The sequence below is a fragment of the Pinus tabuliformis genome, chromosome J (genome assembly GCF_031772625.1).
Source record: "Pinus tabuliformis cultivar Carrire ecotype Pingquan chromosome J, CPIR1, whole genome shotgun sequence".
NCBI classification, from domain to species: Eukaryota; Viridiplantae; Streptophyta; class Pinopsida; order Pinales; family Pinaceae; genus Pinus; species Pinus tabuliformis.
This window is the reverse complement of record NC_142295.1, coordinates 1,579,758,607-1,579,780,762: the sequence shown is the minus strand read 5'-3', so window position 1 is coordinate 1,579,780,762 and position 22,156 is coordinate 1,579,758,607. Positions and strand designations below refer to the sequence as shown.

The 22,156-nt window shown below is 43.3% G+C and overlaps 1 protein-coding gene across 1 annotated transcript; it reads right to left on the bottom strand.

The window, feature by feature from the left end:
* Positions 1-19,241: 19,241 nt before the first annotated feature.
* LOC149233524 (uncharacterized) lies at positions 19,242-19,568 on the bottom strand. Its single transcript, XM_089382222.1, has one exon. It carries the CDS (start codon positions 19,566-19,568, stop codon positions 19,242-19,244), a length of 327 nt encoding a protein of 108 aa, XP_089238348.1.
* Positions 19,569-22,156: the final 2,588 nt, after the last annotated feature.

The following is a 22,156-nucleotide window of genomic DNA, read 5'->3' as shown; positions in this document are numbered from 1 at the left end:
CCCATGTGTATATAAGTCCAAACTCGAGGTGGGGTATATTCCTCGCATGTATAATCATTCAGTAATGAGTAGGGAAAGATGTGAAAACCTCCACCTCCTCTCCTTTTAGTCAAGCCTACTTGCGCATCTTGAAAATGCTATAATAGGAGGGAAAGATGTGAAAACCTCTGCCTCCTCGTGGGGCAAGAATAGGAGGCCCGATAGGGTGAGCCTATCGAACTCTTGACTATAAGGCTGCCATCGACTCACTCATTCATATGAGTGAGGGAGAATGTCCAAAACCTTCGCCAAGGTGAAAATGACAAACTATATGGAAAAGAAATAATTTACACAAAGTGGTGAATCACATAATAATTATATGACGGACTCCCTCTTTCTTTATCTTCTACCCAGGCCTGTCACATACCAGTGATGGCCCAAACTTATATGTGCATACAGGCCCTCCACCCCAGGCATACCTATCCTATCACTGGAAGACCTATCTGATCAACGAAGCTATTAAGACATATTGTTAGCTCAGCCCGGACTGGGGCATAGAAACCCAACTTAGGACCAGGGCATCCATAAAACCATTGACCAGTTAGTACTTGGGGGCATACCTCTCGGACAGGTGAACAGGCCCTACCTAAAACACTCGCAGACCTTTGATGACCGGAGCATACCTACTTCGGGATGGGATAGCAAGGAGTGACTCAGCTTATAATGGAAGGAGCAGGGGTTGTTCAATCAATTGAGTCATGGCCAACAAAGTGGAGTAGCAGCTAAGAACGAACCTGCTTGCCATAGTATGGTATGTACGCTCGGGTGGCGAAATCACTCCCGCCAATAGCTCGGCTTATGGATGGTCTCATGTCTAAATATTGAGATAAATTGATTCTTTATATATGAGATTTCCTTTCTGATTTCCTGCTCCATTCAAGGACTAGAATGATAGATTCTTAGTCTTCTTTGTCGATGGTTCTTTCCTCACTACCGGCCCCATCCCATGGATCCCTAGACCTGAAATGCATGTAGTTTTTCACCCATGTAGGTAGACCTTACAACTAGTGAGATGGAATCCAATGAAGGACTACCACTATAAAATGAAGGTCCGGAGGTCTTGCACTTTTGAGTGCAAGGAATGACCAACCGTGAAACTAACTATTGGAAAATCCCATTGGCACTAATGGGATAGATACTATGGAACTACTGTTAAGTACTTCCATTTAGGCATATATAGCTATGAGTCAGTAGGTAGGTGGGGCCATAGCTGCTGCCTATTAAGCCAGTCGCTAACGCATGCTTATTGGGGAAGTAAAGTAATAAGAGAAAGCAAGTAATAAGAGAAGGTCCAGAGGTCTTGCACTTCCGAGTGCAAGGATGCATAAGCATGCTCGACTGTTAAGGAGAGGACATGTAAGCATGCTCGACTGTTAAGGAGAGGATGCGTAAGCATGACTCGACCAATGGGAGAGGATGCGTAAGCATGACTCGACCAATGGGAGAGGAATTTCGGTGACAACAGTAGCAATCACTTCAACTAAGAAGGACCAACACCCAAGCTAGCCCTACCCACCAGCTACCGAAAACGGCTAGGCCATCCTATTTCAACATGTTTCCAGCCAACAAGCGAGAGAAGCCCGTCGTATAACCTATTCATTGGAACTTCAATGTCTGGGGTATGAGGGAGCAAGAACGCCCTGATCGGAAGCCATAGAAATTGGAATATGGGGCGAAGTGGAAGGCGTATGGATGATGGTAGATGGGTAGCTCTATTCGTTTGTAGTTGATGTGCGAAAAGCCTGCGATTAGAGAGAAAGGGCGATCGTTTTGTTTGCTCTAGAGTGGGTTAGTTAAGGTGGTTTTAATTTAGAGTGACGAGATAAAGTGAAGACCCTCTGTTGTGGTCAAATTGATTGGGATGAAAGGCAGAGAGAAGCATTCGAAGATAACGCCTACGGGGGCAACACCGTAAAGAACCCATGGCAGGATTACCTGATCACTAAGTGATTCTAGTCATTCTTTATATATGTAATTGTTGACACCTAATCCGAAACGGATGAGGTGAAGTCGGACAGTCATCTAGAAGATGAACTGATCCGTTTTATATGTGTATAAATAAAGTGTTGGCTAATGAATAAATGAATCAATCCTTCTTGTTTTCTTGCGCTCATTGCTGGAGTTACCTGCTCTGACATGGTATCAGAGCACAGGTTTCTTAAATTAGTTGTAACTCCTCTCTTAAGAGCAGCTCTGCCTCTGAATCCGCTGCCCCTCTGACGTGATTCCCTTTGCCTGAATCCACTGCCTCTGACTGCCCTGGCGCTCTCTGACTTGACCTCAGCGCCTCTGACATGGAATGCGTGGAATGTGCTGCTGTATAGACTGCGTTTGAAAATTGAAAACTGAGATTGAGGTTCCCGGAACCAGAAAGCCCAGAAGGGCCGACGAGGGCCTTCACGTTACGCAGCGGAAGCATGCCCAGATCTGGTGACAATGATCATATCGTTAGCAAATCTGAGGAGCTAACCGTTTCGCCTTACGGAGCTTCTTGACCAAGGCCATTGGCTGCCTCTTCAAACCTCGCTGAAACCTTCTTCGAGCACGAGCATGGAAGAGCTTGACGAGCTCTTCTGAGGTCATGTCCAAAAGGGCGTCCAGATGGAACTTTGAAGAACTGTGACTGCATTTTTTATTTGAAGCCGTGGACTGCGTCCTTTGTAAAGATTTTTTGGTGGCCCGAGCTACTGTATTTGCTGTGTTTTCCTTATTTAAAGACAGAATTTGTGAAGTCCGAGAACTGTGAAGTCCGAGAACTTGTGAAGGCCGAGATCTGACTTGGTATTTGAAGCCAAGAACTGTTGGCGTGAAGACAAGGGCGTGAAGACAAGGCCGAGAACTGTTGGCGTGAAGACAAGGGCGTGAAGACAAGGCCGAGAACTGTTGGCGTGAAGACAAGGCCGAGAACTGTGTCAGTGTGAAGACAGTCCTCATTACTTCGCTGGTTGTTGATCTCTCTGGTTGAAAGGAGGTTGTGGGTTCGACTCACCGCGCCAGAATGATATACCAAAGCGTTTTCATATATATATATATATGTGAGCGCCCTTGAAAAATGTGCGAAAAGTAATATGAGCGCCCTCCTTTTTTTTTTTACAGTGATTTTCATATGAGTGTCTAAGCAGTGATATATATATATGCGCCATCTTTTGTTCAGGAGTGATATATGTAACCAGTCATATATATGAGCGCAATTTTTTTCTCAGATATTGATATATGGAAACGCAGTGAGGGTCCTTATTTTTTTTAAAAACAGTAATACAGTCATATATGTGAGCAGTCTTTGAGCAGTGAACAGTGTATTGAGCACCCTTGTTATATATATACTGTTGCATAAGGCAATCATATAAGGATTTTTTCTCTCAAACAGAAGTATTTTTTGGCAGAAATTTTTTTTTTTTTTCTCTTCTTCACAGAATGCATTCAATCATTTCAATGGTCGGAATAGTTCTCACTGGCAAGGAGAACTATTCTGAATGGTCCCGGATGGTAAAACACACCCTTATCTACAATGAGCTGTGGAAAGGTATGATACACATTCTGCACTTGAAGTTGTTCAGCTCATGATTAAACTCTTCACTCTTGAACTGAAAAATAATGATCCTCTTGCTCTTGCATCTGAAATAAAGTCTATAATGCATGATATAAAATCCACTAAGGTTGAGCTGGATATCTCTCTTATTGCCTTTCTCAAAGCACTTTATCCTACCTACTCCAATTATCTTGAGTCTTTACAAGCAAATGGAAACCTTAAAGATATAACCTTTGACTCTCTTGTGAAAAAGTTTGTTGAAAGAGAGAAAGCCTTTGGGAAGAAAACAGTCCCTGAATCTTCTGAAGAGACTGTTTGCCTTGCTCACAAAGAAAAGCATCCTACTCAAGATTCTGCAAGAGGAAGAGGTGGACGAAGAGGAAGAGGAAGATACTTCAGAGGCAAGGGGGGCAGACATTCTCAAGCAGAAAAGGCAGATCTGCATTGCATTCGCTGCAAACGAAATGGATCACATGATGCTTCTACATGCAAGCTACCATGGGACAAAGTTGAGCAGAGAAGAAATCAGCAGAAAGGTAAAACTGATGACTCAGACAAAGGTAAAGCACCCGAATCTGCACACTATATTGAGGCACAATGTAATATTGGAGTAAATGAAGATTTGTTTAATGCTTCACTTGCTTCTTCGAAAAATGACTGGTTGCTTGATTCAGGAGCAACCTGTCATATGACTCATAGAAGAGATTTCTTTGAAGATTTCACTAACAATGTTGATGGAGCAGTATACTTTGCAGATCAGTCAAAAATCAAGCCATCAGGGCTTGGCACAATCAGGCTTAAACTGCCTGGTCTTCCAGACTTTCTTCTGGATCATGTTCTATATCTCCCACAGCTGAAGAGAAACTTGTTGTCCCTGGTTCACATCCGTCAGCAAGGTCACTCCATTCACATGTTTGATGGCAAGCTTGAGGTAAGAAAGGCATCTGACCACTCACTTGTCATGAGGGGTATAGAAGAAGAAAGACTCCTTAAACTGCAAGGAACCTCTGCTCATGCACAGCATTTCTCATATATTTCTCATCATGAAGAATGTACACTTCCATCAAGTTTATTATGGCATGCTAGATTTGGGCATTTAAACTATGATAGTCTCCGCTTGTTGAAGAAAAATGGTGTTGCTGGTTTGCCTACAATTCCTAGAAAACATAAACAATGTGATGCTTGCATTCTAGGAAAGCATAGCAAACAGTCTTTTCATGATTCACATTCAAGAGCACATAGGAAGCTTGAACTTATTCATTCAGATTTATGTGGTCCAATGCCTGTTCCTTCTGCAAATGGAAATAAATATATCATGACATTTATTGATGATTACACCAGAATGTGTTGGGTTTACTTATTGAAGAACAAATCTGATGCTTTTCAAACATTTAAGAATTTTCATAAGTGGATTGAAAATGATGCACAATCTCATATTGGGTCTATTCGCACTGATAATGGAAAAGAATATACATCAAATGACTTTGAACACTATCTTCGCCAACATGGGATTAAACATCAAACAACTGTGCCTTATAATCCTCAACAGAATGGTGTAGCTGAAAGAATGAACAGAACAATTTTGAATATGGTACGATCTATGCTTTTCTTCAAGAATGTAAAGACAATGTTTTGGGCTGATGCTGTTCTATGTGCTGCATATATAAAGAATAGATGTCCATCTAGTGCTATAAGAAACAAGACTCCTTATGAATTGTGGCATGGACATGTTCCTTCGGTCAAACATCTCAGGATATTTGGTTCCACCTGTTATGCTTTAATACCAAAGGTACATAGAAACAAACTTGGTGCAAGAAGTCGTAAGTGTATCTTCCTGGGGTATTCAAACACATCTAAAGCATACCGCCTTTATGATGAAGTAAATAAAAAGTTTGTTTTATCTAGAGATGTCATTTTTTCTTGAATCATCCAAATCTGACAGTGTTGTTGAGCGGCAACTTGATCGCTTGGATAGATTCACAAAACCAAAATCATTCCAAGAGTTTGATAATCAGATTCCACATCTTGAAGGGGGGATTCCTATACTAGATCAACATGTGGAATCTTCTTCTGAAGAACAATCTCCCCTGCATGACACTCCAACAACGGATGATGCTTTAAGTGATGTAATTGATAGAATTGGGAGACTCAATCTTGATTCAGACCCAACTCAATCAACAGAACAGCCTGGACCATCTCAGAAAGGTCCCCCAAAGTGGCTGACAAAGACACTTGAAAGTGTTCATCCTGATGAAATTGGAAAAACAGGAACCCGAAATTCAAATCGACAAGATGGAGGTGATGTAGATAACTCTAATTCACCTGTTGATATGGATGTTACTTATGATTGTGAATTGAACTTGTCTACAGATTTTGAACCAACTTCCTTCAAAGAAGCTGCTTCTTATGATGAATGGAAAGAAGCGATGCAGAAGGAGTATGATGCCCTCATAAAGAATGGCACTTGGAAGCTGGTTGATCCTCCATTTGGAACCAAACCAATTGGCTACAAGTGGGTCTACAAGAACAAGTACAAAGCTGATGGCTCACTTGACAAGCACAAAGCTAGGCTTGTGGCAAAAGGTTTTGCACAGAAAGAAGGGGTCGATTACGAGGAAACTTTTGCTCCCACAGCAAAATGGGCCACCATCCGGACACTCTTTGCACTAGCTGCTCAGAACGGTTGGAAAGTCCATCAAATGGATGTAAAAACTGCATTCTTGAATGGAGATCTAAAAGAGAATGTTTTTATGTCCCAGCCTGAAGGATTTGCTGTGAAAAGACATGAACACAAAGTATGCAAACTTGTGAAGTCCTTGTATGGCCTCAAACAAGCACCACGAGCCTGGTATGAAAAACTAACTGAGCATCTTCTGAAACTCAACTTCAAACATTTTGATCTTGATGATGCAACTTTATTTGTCAAGAAAGTTGGCAAAACAGTTGTATATCTTGTGGTATATGTAGATGATCTTTTAATGACAGGGAACAATGAAAGCTATATTGCATCCATAAAGAAAGAATTAGGAAAAATTTTTGAAATGACTGATTTGGGCTATGTTCATTACTATCTTGGCATTGAAGTAACCCAACATCCAAAGTCCATATTTCTTTCTCAAAAGAAATACATTGGAGATTTGTTATACAGATTTGGCATGACAGAGTGCAATCCCCTTTCTACTCCAATGGAACAAAACTTGAAGCTCACATCTACTGAAGGAAAGGAATTTGAGGATGCAACAAGGTATAGACAGCTTGTAGGAAGTCTCATCTACCTCACTACTATCAGACCAGACATTTCATTTGCTGTTGGAATCCTCTCCAGGTTTATGCAAAAGCCTTGTGAGGGACATTGGTCTGCTGCAAAAAGAGTTCTAAGGTACTTGAAGGGAACTCAAGACCTTGGAATCAAGTATACACAGGTGGACGACTTCAACTTGATTGGATACTCTGATTCAGACTTCGATGGAGACAAAGAAACTGGGGTATCTACTTCAGGATATGCTATGAGTCTTGGATCAGGAGCTGTCTCCTGGAGATCACGCAAACAATCAGTACCAGCAGATTCCACAACAGAAGCAGAATATGTGGCCGCAGCTGAAGCAACGAAAGAAATTGTGTGGCTCAGGAAAATTCTTGAAGATTTGCAGGTAAAACAAATACAATCAACTCCACTCATGATTGATAACACATCTGCAATAAAGTTGGCCAAGAACCCAAAGTTCCATGATCGTACTAAGCACATCAATACTAAATATCATCTGATCCGACATCATGTTGAGGCCAAAACAATCCATCTTCGTCATTGTTCCACAAACGAGCAAATTGCAGACATCTTCACCAAAGCGCTTGGAAGAGAAAAGCTTGAAAAATTCAGAATGATGCTTGGACTCACCAACATCCCTTCAGATTAAGGGGGGGAATGTTGACACCTAATCCGAAACGGATGAGGTGAAGTCGGACAGTCATCTAGAAGATGAACTGATCCGTTTTATATGTGTATAAATAAAGTGTTGGCTAATGAATAAATGAATCAATCCTTCTTGTTTTCTTGTGCTCATTGCTGGAGTTACCTGCTCTGACAGTAATTACATAAAGGTCCTAACGATGGGTAAGTGAGTCAGGCTGGGCCTTCTAGAAGGAGGAAGTAAGGCATTCATTCATGAAATAGGCAGGACCTTTCTTTCAGGACCTTGAGGGAATAAATAAAGGGATAGGACCTTACCTTATAGCTAGCTCTTTGAGGGGAAGAAATTGATCTATAAAAATGGCATAATGACATATATAATATATGCATTTTCTGGGTTCATTACACATCTAATGAATGACTGGAAGAAATGGCAGAATTAGTGATCGAATATGACCAATTCCATGGTTTGGGGCCAGGCCTCTCAATCTCTCCTTTGGGGTCGATATTTCAGGCCTGGCATGCATCTATTGCTCCCCTTTCAATCTCTCCTGGTTTGTCGATATTTCAAGGCCTGATACCACTTTCTCTGATCATGAAAGGCTCATCGAATTCAGGGTACTGAATCATATATAATATATGTCACGAATTTCGCTACTAGTAAGAGCCTGAAAATAGCATATATAATAGATGAAATCTCTCCAGGCAGGTCGAGATTTTAGGCCTGATACCACTTTCTCTTATTACGCTTCCCTGAAGAACAACCATGAGCATGATCACTGAAAAATAGCATATATAATCTCTACTCTTCGAGCAGCTCTTGCTCCCCTTTCAATCTCTCCAGGTCAGTTGAGATTGAAAGGCCTGATACCGCATCGTATGAAAGCTATTTCAGGAATTTCACTACTGGAATGTGAGCAATTTCTTCATGCACAATGACATATATAGTAGGTTTGATGGTGGGATTTGGGCTATATATACATGTAAGAAATGACATATGCCCATATCAGTCACGAATGAGATCTATTATACCAGATGCATGACTTAAAGGCCAAGAGAAATAGCCAGCAATCCAAACAAGAGCCAACCGTACTAGAGCTACTGAATGAAACCACACAAGTCATCGATTCATCCCATCTAGTCCTCCCTCCAGCCATTTAAGCATTCTGGTCACACCCTACCCACTTGGTCTGAGCTACTTATAAAGCTTTGGTTATTATTTTGTTTTATGTTCGACCTGTTCTGTTCACTCATTTATTATTCCGGGCTTCGCAGTAAAAAAACACAATATTGTATGGGTTGTCTGTTTGTGACCCAAAGCATGAAAATGCAAGTCAAGCTTGTTCCCATAAGGCAAGGGGGTTAGCATAAGAGGGTTAGGTAGGACAGAGAGCTACTCAGGAGTTAAGCAGGGCTTCTTATAGGCTTAGGCAGGTTAGGTCAAAACCTACCTCGAAACGCGCATTGAAATAAGAAAAGATTCGTGTTTGGGGGTTCCAGAGGCATATTCATCCATTGGGGTTGATAACTCGCTCCGCACCTCTAGTCAAATCGAATTTGTACCTGCATTTAAGGTTATTCCATCTATCTTCGATGCGTCTGGCTGCTGTATTGAATCTATAGGGCAGTTCCTACGCCATGATTCCTCCCATCCCACCACACAACGATAGCATTGTCTCACTGGCTGAGTCGATATGATTGGTCAATACCTAAGCAAGCATTCGGTTAATAACTATGTTTTGTTATGCAGCAGTTCAAGGTAAACAGAACCAGATGGGAGTAGGTTGTACTTTAAGTAAAGAGAAATAGGCATATCAAGGAGCGCAGTAGTAATGCGAGTAAGGTGAAGGTGCGCAAGAAATGTTTAAAGTGCCAACATGTTAGTGAAAAGTACCCACCCAAGGCTGGAACCTTCCTTCTATCCATCCAAGATAAGGGGTTTGGTTGTAGTTGATCAATAACAAAAATAGGGCAATGCAAGAAAGAGGGTGGTTGTCCATAAGAAAGTATTCAAGTGGAGAAAGTAAATAGTCCAGTTCAAAGTGCCAACCCAAGCCCTTCCCTTTCAATAATCTAAGTAGTCTGGCTTCCAAAAGGGGGGGCATTGAAACCAATCCATCCAATGATAGATAGATAGTTAGCTGTCCAAAAGAAAGTTGTCTTGTAATAACCATTCCCTCGTGAAATGGTATAGTATTACCTTAAGTAAGTATCTAGGTCTGAAAAAGCAAAAAAGTAAGCGTAGGCTATAAGCGGCTATAAGAAAATACTCCCTATCGAGTGCACCGACTCTTGGCATCGACTAGTGGCAAAGAATCCTAGCATTGAGTGATTGACACCTGTATCAAGTACCGACATCAAATCTGGGATCGCCTCTTGGTATAGTGATCAACACCTGGATCGAATCTTGGATCGAGTGCATCAAGTGATCGACTGCATCAACTAGCGGCTATAAGCAATGACCTTCAGGCAATGATACTGGAGTAAGATGCACTGACAACTAGCACTGCTACACTGAACAGAGTTTCTATCTGCACTGACAAGAGCATCATTCATGCACTGACAGACCCTAGCTTCATGCACCGACTAGAGCTTCGATGAGTAGAGATCATTCATGCAGTGAAAATAGTTCTATCACTAATGAGTAGCTGCACTGAGTAGAGCTTCTAGACAATGACTGCTTCCAGCCCAGTCGAGTATCCAAGCCGAGCAGTCGATTAGCTCAGCTGAGTAGCCCAACTGAGCAGCCCAACCAAACCCGGTAGGCAAGCCGAGTATCCAATCCGAGTAGCCCCACCCATGAGCCCAGCCAATCTAAGTATCCAAGTCGAGTAACCGAGTCTGAGTAACCAAGCCAAGTAAGCAGAGTATTTCTCCCCAGATTTGTGAGCCCAACCAAGTGGGTGATCCTGGCCAAGTGGTAGTGAGCATCATAGGGGAATTGGTAGTGAGCATCGTAGGGTAAGTGGGAGGGCTTAATGGGAATATCAATTGGGCTCGGTTGGGTAACAACCTTCCTGCATTGGGTAACATCCAACAGTGAACATGGGTAAGATCAATGTAGGTAACCTCCTTCCTCCAAGTGCGTGTACTTTAGATAATGCGATAGATGCCCTAAAAGTAAGTGACCAATCCATCTCACTCATAAGGTATTAATTCCCTTATATGTCCTTATGATTAGCTATCACTGAATCATCTATGCCCTCCTCCCTAGAATTCATGGAAGCATCAATCACGAAACACCTCCTCTTTCGAGTTGAATTATCACATACCCCTACATTGTCTCATCTATGCCACTAGAGTGTTATACCATAAAGAACCCCAAGAAAGGCCTAATTTCTCTCTCTCTCTCTACGAGGTGATAGATATCGAAGTGTTCTGGATGGAAACAACAACTCAGATACCCGTTGCCAAATTATGTCCAATCTCTAGCATCACAGAAGAAATGATTCCCCACACACCGCTATGCCCTCCATTCACTCAGGTATCCCTCCACTATCCTCTTATACTTTATCTGTCATTTTAGACAAGCAAGCCCTTCTATCTATCTTGCTTCCAGATAAAACCACACCTCCTTGGATACTCTTATCATTCTCATGATCATGAAAAGTTCCATGACTTGTTATCATTAACCTCGGCTGGCATTGTTCTACCATCATCATCCCCCCCTTATTACATATACTTCCTTCCTTTCCTTCTTATTTACCGCTTCTTTGGCCTAATTCTTTACGAGGGACATCACGTGAGAATCTGACCTCGATCACCCTTCTTGATATGATGGATGAATGGATGGATGACCAGTGAAGTTCTGGATGACACCAGATGAAAATGAAACTAGATGAGTGAGTGCCCCAGATGACATGACAACGAATTTCAATGGGTAATTCTGATGGATATAGACATGATGTGGATATAGACATGATGTCGCGTTTCCCACTGGTGAGAGAAGTTCTAATTCTGATTCCAATGATTTGGGAGAGTGTTACAGATGACCCAATGAATTTCGAAGGATATAGGCAGGGAAATTCACTAATGAAAGATGGCGTTGGCCATCCAGAGTCATATTAGCCGTACCACGCATTGAAAAGGGGCAAATTCATTAATGAAAGGTGGAAGTGATGATAGGAGCTTGCTCTCTGTTATTCGGGGGAGGGGGAATGACGTAGATAAAGAATGATTAGTAATTAGATATATCTCTTTGTATACAAGATTTTGGTACGATCGATGAAAAGAGCTACGATCCCATATGATAAGAAAGCGTAATTACATATATAATTCCTGAATGCATAATGACATATCTCAAATGATGTAATTACGTATATAATGAATGACTGGAATCACTGGTCGAAATGAACCAATTAGTTCGAGATCTTGATTGCATAATGACATATGCCCATAGATGCATGATCTACTAAAGTGTAATTACGTATATAACGAATGAATGCATCGATATATGTGTCATACCAGATTCGATGTGAGTCATTCTTGAGATATTGAATGACGCTTTCTCATATACGTCATTACGTTCCTGATAGATTGAATGATGATTTCCCTCTCCTTATCAGTCGAGCCCCTACTGGTCCTCATTCGACTAATGAGATAGGTCATTCCGTGATCGATATTACCTCACCCTTCTTAGGTCAGGTGAGCACCTTCACTCCTCTCCCTTATGGTTGAGCCGATGGCGGCCTTAATAGTCGAGCATGCTTACGCACCCTGCCAGTCCTCAAATTAGATTGCATAATGACGTATATAATGAATGACTAGAATCACAGACAAGTTTCAGTTATGGTGGCGATGGCGGCCCTTTCCTTAACATTCGAGCCTGTTGTAGCATCCTTATGGTTGAGTGAGAAATCGATGGCGGCCTTGACAGTTGAGTGTACTAACGCACCCTCACCATCGGAATAGTGAGTGACTCTGTCCCTCTCCTTAGCAGTTGAGCCGATGGCGGCCTTAACAGTCGAGCGTGCTTACGCACCCTGCCAGTGATGGCGGCCTTACCAATCGAGCAACTAAAGTTCCTCTCCTTATCAGTCAAGCCGATGGTAGCCTTAACAGTCGAGCATGCTTTCGCACCCTGCCAGTCCTTATGGTCGAGCCTACTTGCGCATCCTCTCCCTTATGGTCGAGCAACTAAAGTTCCTGAGTGATTGATGGGTGCGTTAGCACACTCGACCAAAAGGGCGCCATCGATGGTGTGAGGCAAGTGAAATGCCTGCTGTATCGGAAATAATGCATCGGATGGACGCGTTATTAGGGATGGAGTCACTCACTATTCATATGGTGAGGGCCCTTACTTCTTCATAGGGGTCCCTCACTATTCATATGGTGAGGGAAGGTGATTGATTGCTCACCCATCAAGGGTGAGGAGAGGTACGTAGTTTCTGGACTCAAAGGCCACCATCAGTGAGTAAGTAAATGGGAACGTGTGGTGAGGGCCGCCGCAAATGAGCAAAGGGACGAAGTCACTCACTATTCATATGGTGAGGGAAACCTTGAAAAACCTCTGCCAAGGTGATAAGCCAAAAGAAGAGGGCCCCATATTACTTAGGGGTCACTCACTCATTCCGATGTCGACCACCCAATAAGCATCAAGGATAGCACACTCGACTGCTAAGGAGAGGCTCGGTAGGGTGATCCTGTTGAACTCTCGACTATAAGGCCGCCATCGACTCACTCATTTCGATGCCCACCACCCAATAAGCATCAAGGATAGCACACTCGACTGCTAAGGAGGGGCCCGGTAGGGTGAGGGTGAGCCTGTCGAACTCTCGACCTATGGGAGAGGAAGCGAACTCTTGACTATAAGGTCGCCATCTACTCACTCATTCTGATGCCCACCACCCAATAAGCATCAAGGATAGCACACTCGACTGCTAAGGAGAGGCCCAGTAGGGACTCACTCATTCTGATGGGTGAGGGTGCGTTAGTACACTCGACTGCTAAGGAGAGGAAATCCAATTTTTTTGGATTGATTATTGAAGTTATCCATCACCTGGGTTATCTTTCAAATCCTTGGAAACGACGTGGGCTTCTGGTTGGCTCTATGCCAACCCCCGTATCTAGTTTGGAGATATCCTCGGACACCTTTGGGTCCTTGGAGCTGCTCATATATCTTCCCGAGAGAGAGATGGAAACTACGGGGCCGGCCCCTCTTCCAGATTCGTCGGTCGGGGGGGGGGCTACTCCGGGAAGATATTCAAGCATTTATATTCATAATCCCCCTTTGGATCATCCGCCCCATTTACCTCGATCTGAAAAAAGCCCCGTATTGATGGGGGCTTGCCGCCATCCGTGGAGCTAAAAATAGTTGACTCGAGGAGAATCTCCCATTCTGGGCAAGCAAAACGGAATGAAGCAACTTTGCTCAAAATCATTGAGCAACTCATGGCCAGGGGTCAAAAAGCCCAAGGAGTGCGAATTTGTTATGCAAGCTCTCATGAGCTCGTCTAACTCTTCTAATCCCGCAATACTAATAGGATAGGAAAATATTTTTATATGACATAAAGGTCGTTTTCTTGAACTTACCTATTGATCGCTAACTCCCATGCTTTTGTCCATTTTCGCCATTATTGTTAGCTATGAAATAAAAAGGAGTGAGCAAAGACAAGTCTTTTGATCTATCTCGCTCGGTAGCAAGAAGTACAGGAAGGAGATGAAATAAAAGTCTTTATTACGCCAAACAGCCCACTTGAGCAATCTACCATTATCCCATTGATTCCTATGAATATAGGAAACTTGTATTTCCCATTCACAAATCCATCTGTGTCCATGCCGCTAACTATCAGTTCAGTCTTGCTCTTGGTTCATTTCGTTACTAAGAACAGAGGGGGAAAATCAGTAACCAATGCTCGGAAATCCTCAGTAGAGCTTATTCATGATTTCATGCCAAACCTGATGAACGAACAAATAGGTGGTCTTTCTGGAAATGTTAAGCAAAAGTGTTCCCCCCGCATCTCGATCACTCTTACATCTTCGTCATTTCGTAATCCCCAGGGTATGATACCATATAGCTCCACAGTGACAAGTCATTTTATAATTACTTTGGGTTTCCCATTTTCAATTTCTATTGGAATTACTATAGTGGGATCTCAAATAAATGGGCTTCATTTTTCTAGCTTCTCATCACCCGCAGGAGTACCACTGTCGTTAGCACCTTTCTTAGTACTCCTTGAGCTAATCCCTCATTGTTTCCACACATCAAGCTTAGGAATACATTTATCCACTAATATGATGGTTGGTCATAGTTCAGTAAAGATCCCAAGTGGGTTCACTCGGACTATGCCATGTATGAATAATATTGTGTATTCCATAGGAGATCCGGGTTCTCTATCAATAGTTTTTGCACCAAACGGTTCGGAATTAGGTGTTGCTATATCACAAGCTCATGTTTTTACAATCTCAATTTGTATTTACCTGAATGATGCTACAAATCCTCATCAAAGGTCCTTTCAGGACCTTGCCCGATGTAGATAAGCGGCTTTGCTCTGGGGCCCTCACCCATATGATAAGTGAGCATTCAAACGATTGCAGCCTTAATTGAGAGCATGTGTTCCTTGATGCTTATTGGGTGGTGGGCATATGAATGAGTGAGTGACTCCGTCCCTCTCCTTGACAGTCGAGTGTGCTTACGCATCCTTGCCCCACTTTGATTGGGTCGAGCAAGCAAGAAATTCCTTGGCCTTACCTGAGCAGAGCGAAAAAATAAGGGTGAGGAGTGAGAAGCCCACTCACCCAACCATAGAGAGGGTGAGGATCGCCTTTGGGTGATCGACCAAAGGGACGAAGTCACTCACTATTCATATGGTAAGGGATTTATCGCTCATCCATCATATGGGTGAGGGTGCGTTAACACACTCGACTACTAAGGAGAGGGTGCGTCAGCACACTCAACTGCTAAGGAGAGGGTGCGTTAGCACACTCGACTGCTAAGGAGAGGGTGCGTTAGCACACTCGACTGCTAAGGAGAGGGTGCTAATGCATGGCTCGACCAACAAGCCACCATCAATTTCTTGCTCTATTTTCTGTTAGGTCCCTATAATACTAGTGATTACCCCATTACTATTGTAGTTATATCCCTTATTAATATTGTTGTGCCCCTATTTTCCCCATATTGTTATTACTGTGCCCCATAGAATACCTCTATTGTTATTTTTGTGCCTTTATATTATTATTGTTAGGTCAGCTAGGTTATATTGTGACTCCTTAGACTCCTATATATAGAAATGAGGTTTTTTCATTTGAATCAATGAAGAATTGTTCATTTGTGTAATGTAAAGGAGGTTTCCCCCTTGAAGAGGCTGAATTCTAAGGCATTCAACTATCTTTTCTATCTTTTTGTGAGCTGGTTTCATAACATTTTCCCGAAACTATTTACCCACCCACCCCAATCCCTAGCGGAGCCACTCACCTGATTCAGAGGGTGAGGGTGAGGAGCATAGGGACGAACACTCTATGAAGGGGTAAGGCCCCAAAAATAGAGGAACTTAGTCACTCAACCAGCAGGAGAGGAAGCACAAGCAAGCGACTATAGTATATAGTGGAGAGGAAATAAGTACTTTTTATAATTGAGCAAAATCGAGGTTTCTGTAGGGTGCACCTACTCCTTCTTTCCCCCACCTGAGATGGATCAAATCAAATGGTAGGTAGATCGATCAACCAGGAAACATTTCTTTAGTTCTTTGAATCTGCATCCCCGACATTCTCAGTGAGAAGAGGGATCTTCATCATTACTGTGTAGTACGGGACATTAGCTGCTTATAGCAGCCACCATTAATCGTCTAGCCAAGTATACAACCTCTCGCCTGAGCATCAAGTACTTACGGTGAAAGAATAATGTCCCTTGTTGTCCGTCCACCCTCCTCCTTACTTAGAATAAGTAATGGAATTTCAAGTCTCTAATTCATTGTATCGAAAGTGGAATTAGATGAGGGAAACGAAAAGGGCAAACAAAACGAATAGGTAGGGGACGAGACAAAAAGTTGGCGATAGGGCAGGAAAGAAATAGGGAACAGATAAGGTGAAAACACTTCTTGTCTTGATGGGCCATCAATGAAAGAGAAATCCATCCATATAGAAGAAGGGGGGGCCGGTTGTGTGGTGTATTATTTTTGTAAATCAATCAGTTCGAACACCAAGGAGATAAGGGTGGCTTGTCCATCAAGTGGTAAAGTGATGAACGGCAATGACCGGGGAGGCAGGCCTTTTTCCTTGCCCTCAGAAGCGTAAGCCCTCTGGACCTTATTTATTTTGGCCTCTATTTATGAAAGGGCCTACCCTTCTTGGTTGGCCAAGTAAACCCCTATCAATTCCATTCTATGAAAAAAGAATAAGGTCCTGAAGGGGTGAAAAATAGAAGGGAAGGTCCTTATATTACCTAAGCTAGAAGGTAAGTAAGGGGATATCCAGCACTTGAATGAGATCCCTATCATGCCGTGACTATAGAAAGGATGCAATAACCCACCCGGCTCAGGTTTAGGCACAGAGCTCAGGTACCTTCCCTGAGCTATGACGTGAACAAACAGAAGGTCCTGAAGCTCTCACTTACCAGCTAGAAGGTAAGACCTTGACCAACTGGTAAAGGCCCGATCAACCCTTCACATTTTCACCCAGGTTGTGGATTTACCTCTAGATAACTTCCCAAGATCAAGACTTATAGCTAGAAGGTCTTGTCTTATGGAGGGCCTAATTCACCCTGCTATTACCCTATCCTTATAAAGGAAAAAACCCCTATTGACTTATTTGGTGGGGGCCCAGTCGAGAGTTCACTCACTCACCCTGCTATTTGTCTTTTATCTGAGTTAGGCCAACCACCATAAAGGTCCCCCATATTGACCTACTTGGCTTGGTAAGTATTGAAATAGACTCTGAATTGACGAACGGAGAGAAATGGAGTCGTTCTAAAGACCAGAGGAAGAATTGCTCATCCTAATCAAGTGGGGCAAGTATGCGCAAGTAGGCTCGACCAAAGGGAGAGGATGTGGCTCGACCAATGGGAGAGGATACGTAAGCATGACTCGACTAATAAGGAGAGGATGCATAAGCATGACTTGACCCACTGGAGAGGATGCGTGAGCATGACTCGACTGATAAGGAGAGGAATTTCTTGCTTTGGGGGGTGGCTTATTTACAGGGGCCACAAAATAAGTAAACTAAGGTCTGGAGGGCTTGCGCTTCTGAGGGCAAGGACTACACATTTCTTCGAATAAGAAAATACAGAGATCCTTCTCATATAGATGGGTACTTCTATCAGGCAGGAAGGCTTCCCCTAAATTCAAATCAAAATGAGAGGGAGGGCAAGAAAATAAGGAAGGCTTGGCCGCCAGCGTAACACCTACTGACCGATAACCAGCAGCTGTCTGGGAATTTCCATTCTTTGCCATGGGACGAACCACCCTTTATTGGAATAGAAGGAGTAGTAGGAAAGGGGAACTGAAGAGAAGAATTGTCCCACTTCACAAAATGTGAGGGAATTTGTGCAACTACGATCGATCTATAGTGAGTTCCTGCCCTATCTATGCAATGGATGCAACCCAATCCCCTTCCTTCTTTGCTACTCGTGATAATGAAGTGAACCATCCATAAAGGCTCTTTGAGAAATATGCCTATTATGTATGGGATAAAGTCTTGTTGGTCATCGAATTCTGTAATACCTACATGCATGTCCAGCCTTGTGATGATTAACCAGAATCACACACACACACACACACACACACACACATATATATATTGGTCCAGAGTAAGTGAAACCATCTCCGTCTATATCGCTATAGTAGCTTTGTCGTTGATCTCTCCTCTTCCCTATAGGAACAAAAAAGAGTATGTCCAGACAACGACTATCGATTCCCATATATTCCTCTACCACTCAACCAGATCTTCCATATCAATCATCCCCAAACAATCTCATTTATGGTCGTCGGACGGGATCATGGTTCGTTGCCTGGTCCTTGTTCAGTAGATAATTGTTCTTATTAGGTTGGGGGCGCCTAGCTGGCCGTGCAATTGGTAATGGCACAACCAAGGAGGGGAGCATTAGCTTTTTGGGTGAGACAAGGCGCTCGCCAAAGGTAGCGTAGGGTACAAAGCCGAATGGGGGCACTTGTGGGCAGGGGTGCCATTTGTGGGGGGCCATAGGTCCGAATCCTGTAACCTCGATTGTGAATTATCTTGTGGTCACCCACAGAGGATGATGGGAATAACAACGAAATTGGGGAACACAGACAAAATGTCAATAAATGAATTGTGCCATTATCTGTTATTTCTGGGTCTTTCCGTTGCATTCACTCATGATAAGAAAAAACCACCTGCGTCTAGTGCTTCACCATACTTTTTGTGCACTCTTCTTTCTCTCCTTGGTCCTTCATTCTGTCATACTCCTTCTAACATTCCCAATTACAACATATTCACCAACTCCAATGCTAATGCACCTTTGCTTTATCAAATCTCACGGACATGGTCTAATCATGAGGGTAGTATTCCACCACGGTGTCAGATCCCAAGTTTTTATGGATTCCCCTTTCATTACCGGGTCCAACCCTAGAGCCATAATGTATCAGAACAAGGAGGCCGTAGGGAAACTACTTTTTTATCCTTCATCTCGAGCTTCGTGAAGAACTCCATTCTATCTCTCCCCCATTACGAACAACAAAGTGGGGCTACGCCCCGATTGTACACCATTCCATGAACCTTTGTTCCTTTGCGAACGGGCCGAACCTTTCACAGGAAATGTAAATCCACCCTTTCTCTTTCTTATGCGCTGCTTGACTACTTCATTTTCATAGGTAGAGGGAGGAAAATGAGCTTTGCTTCTCTCAATAAGGGCGCTAGGCGCTCCCGAAACAAAGGTTCGCAAGAACGAGCGCGTAGCAGAAAAAAGCCCATAGCACTGCACTTGGCACGAGATGAAAAAGATAGAGCTTCGCCCATCGATGAACAATGGATTGACTCTGTTGGCATTGCTTTGTTTTTCCCTCTTCCCCTATCGACGAATTCCAATCCTTTTGTTCGAAATTCATTCGTTTGTACTGAACCGCTTGCAGAATCAAATCCTGTTTGGCAAGATCCCATATTAGCTATACATCCTCCTCGCATTTATGCTGGAGACATCGCCAGTGCTATGGGCTTTGGCTTATGTAGATCCAAAATGATGAACGGGATTGTAGCACTCTACTCACCAATGCAGAAGGAAAGGAATAGAACGCTTCACTATGTCAGATGCGTCGGAGCCTGTGTAACGAGCAAGCTCTTTACCCTCACAGACGCGAAATGCCATCCCAGATTTCTATTGTTGTGTAGCAATAGAAGTCTGCTCATGCTACTCCGACGGTGCTTCCTCACCCTCTCTCTACTCTAGACAGGAGCGCTGATGGACACGGGGAGGGAGCAGGCGAAGCGTGTCGTTCGCAATGGAAGGAAAGATACAGCTACTTTGCCTCTCTCTCCCGCCGGCACGAACACTTTGGTCGCTGACCCGAAGAAGGACCGGGAACAAATTCGAATTTGGATCCTGAGATGTCGGTGGTTTTTAACCGTAGGCATCTTGCTAGGAAGTTGGTGGGCTCATCATGAATTGGGTCAGGGTGACCGGTGGTTTCGGGATCCTGTAGAAAATGCTTCTCCTATGCCATGGGTATTAGCCACAACTCGTATTAAAGTTCATTTTTGGACCTTGTTTCTCAATATTGTTACTTTTTCATGTTGTTTCTCAGGAACTTCTTCGGTACAGTCTGAATTGCCAGCTCCCATTCATAGTCCTGCTACGGATTCTACACGAGGAATATTTTTACGACGGTTCTTCCTTCTCATTACCGGCATATCTCTGATCCTCTTCTCCCAGATGAAGCAGCGGACATCGGTCCATAGAACATTTAAAAATAGAGTGTTGTAGTACGAAGTACCCTTTTACACCTACGTAACTCGGAATGTCATTAGAATAAGGCCCCCCATTATTTATGTATGAAATAATTTGGGCTAGGCTCATTGTTGGTTGGTTCTTTAAAGCCACCATTTGCCCATAGATAAGGGAAGGGTCAATTTGAATATCGTTCCAAGCTTACTTATAAAGAAATAGGGGGTGGACACAACTTACCTTCATGCTTAGGTAAGTGAAAGGTCTTACCTGATCACGCTCTATATTCTTGATTCGATCTCTAGTTACTGAAATGATACGAGCTTCTAGGTTGCCTTACAAAGCCTTCGTAAAATCATAGACTATTTCAAGACCTTATGCAAATAGCTTTTATCCTAAGTTTTTGGCGGAATAGTAGAATAGTGTTAATGACCTAACAATTATAGCATGGGTGGACCCTGCACCCTAGAACTTCAAGTAGATGGATGGACGGGATGTCGACGGGCCTCAAAGTTGAATCAAATCGGTATGTGTGCCCCCCTCCTTTCCTTTGGTTTACTATGTTAAGCGGCAAGAAGGTCCAGTACGGGTTAAACATGTGCCTTCAATCTCTTCAGATCTCCAAATGAACCAAGGGTCAATATATCCCTGGGATTTACAGGTCCCAAGGGGCAAGCACACTACTTTAGCCTGCACTTATTAGGAGAAGACACGTGCCCATTTCATGTACAGGATTAAGCTCTATGGGGTGAGCAGTTATGGGGCAGGTGCGATGCGCACCATAGATCTCTAAAGGTCCCCAATGAGATCACTGGCCATGATCTCCCTGGGTTCCAAATGCCCAAGGAAAAAAGGGTGTTACTTTATAAACCACACCAATGGGGTTGTTACACTTGGCAGTAGTGTGGAGCCTGAATGTATTATGGGGTGAGCAACTGTATGGTGGGTGCAACATGCATCATTGATCATAAACTTGATCAACGATCAAGATCTCTAGGGTCCAAAGGGAGTACGGCCCTAGGTGCGTTGCTTTATAACCTGCACCGATGGGGTTACGCCACATGGTGGGAATGCAGGGCTTGGGCAAGCATGAAAGGACTACCACTTCCACCACTGGTTAATCCTCACCATTGATCCATTCTAAGATCTACGACCAGGATTTCTATAGGTTCCAAAGGGGAAAGTAAATGGACGTGCAAGATTATACCTACACCAATCGGGTCATGTCACATGGAAGGATCGTCAGGCCCAAAGATGACTAAAAAGCAACATTTTCTGCCCTGAATTCATTACACACCATTGATCATCCCTAAAATCAATAGTCGGGATCTTTGCGAGTGTATAGGGCCCCTCCATTTCGACGTGCAGGTTATTCACCCATACCAATCAGAAGCTACCACGTGGCCCCATCCAAAAGCACATAAAGGGCTTCATTAAGGATTTATCCAAGGATCTTCACATATACCATGCTCTTCTAGTCTCACTTCCCTTTCAGGTAGATAGAATGCCAGAGTGTTTACATCAAAATGTCAAAAAGTAGAGTGTTCTGAGACACTTGGATTTCAAAGCCTACAAAATGTGTAAAAGAGTACAAGAGATATCAAACTACGCACTGCTCATGGTAGCACACAATTTCCCTAATCACTCGACCTAGCAGCCGATGCAGTCTCACAAAGACTCCAGTTGTATGTCTCTGCCAACGCAGTAGAACATCGTTGATGGTGGCATAATCTGGAACACCTCAGGTGATTACCTCTAGATTGTGCTCCATCTCGGCTAAGGGGTCAACCCCTTCCTCGTAGTCTGCAGCCACTATCAGATGGGAAACAAG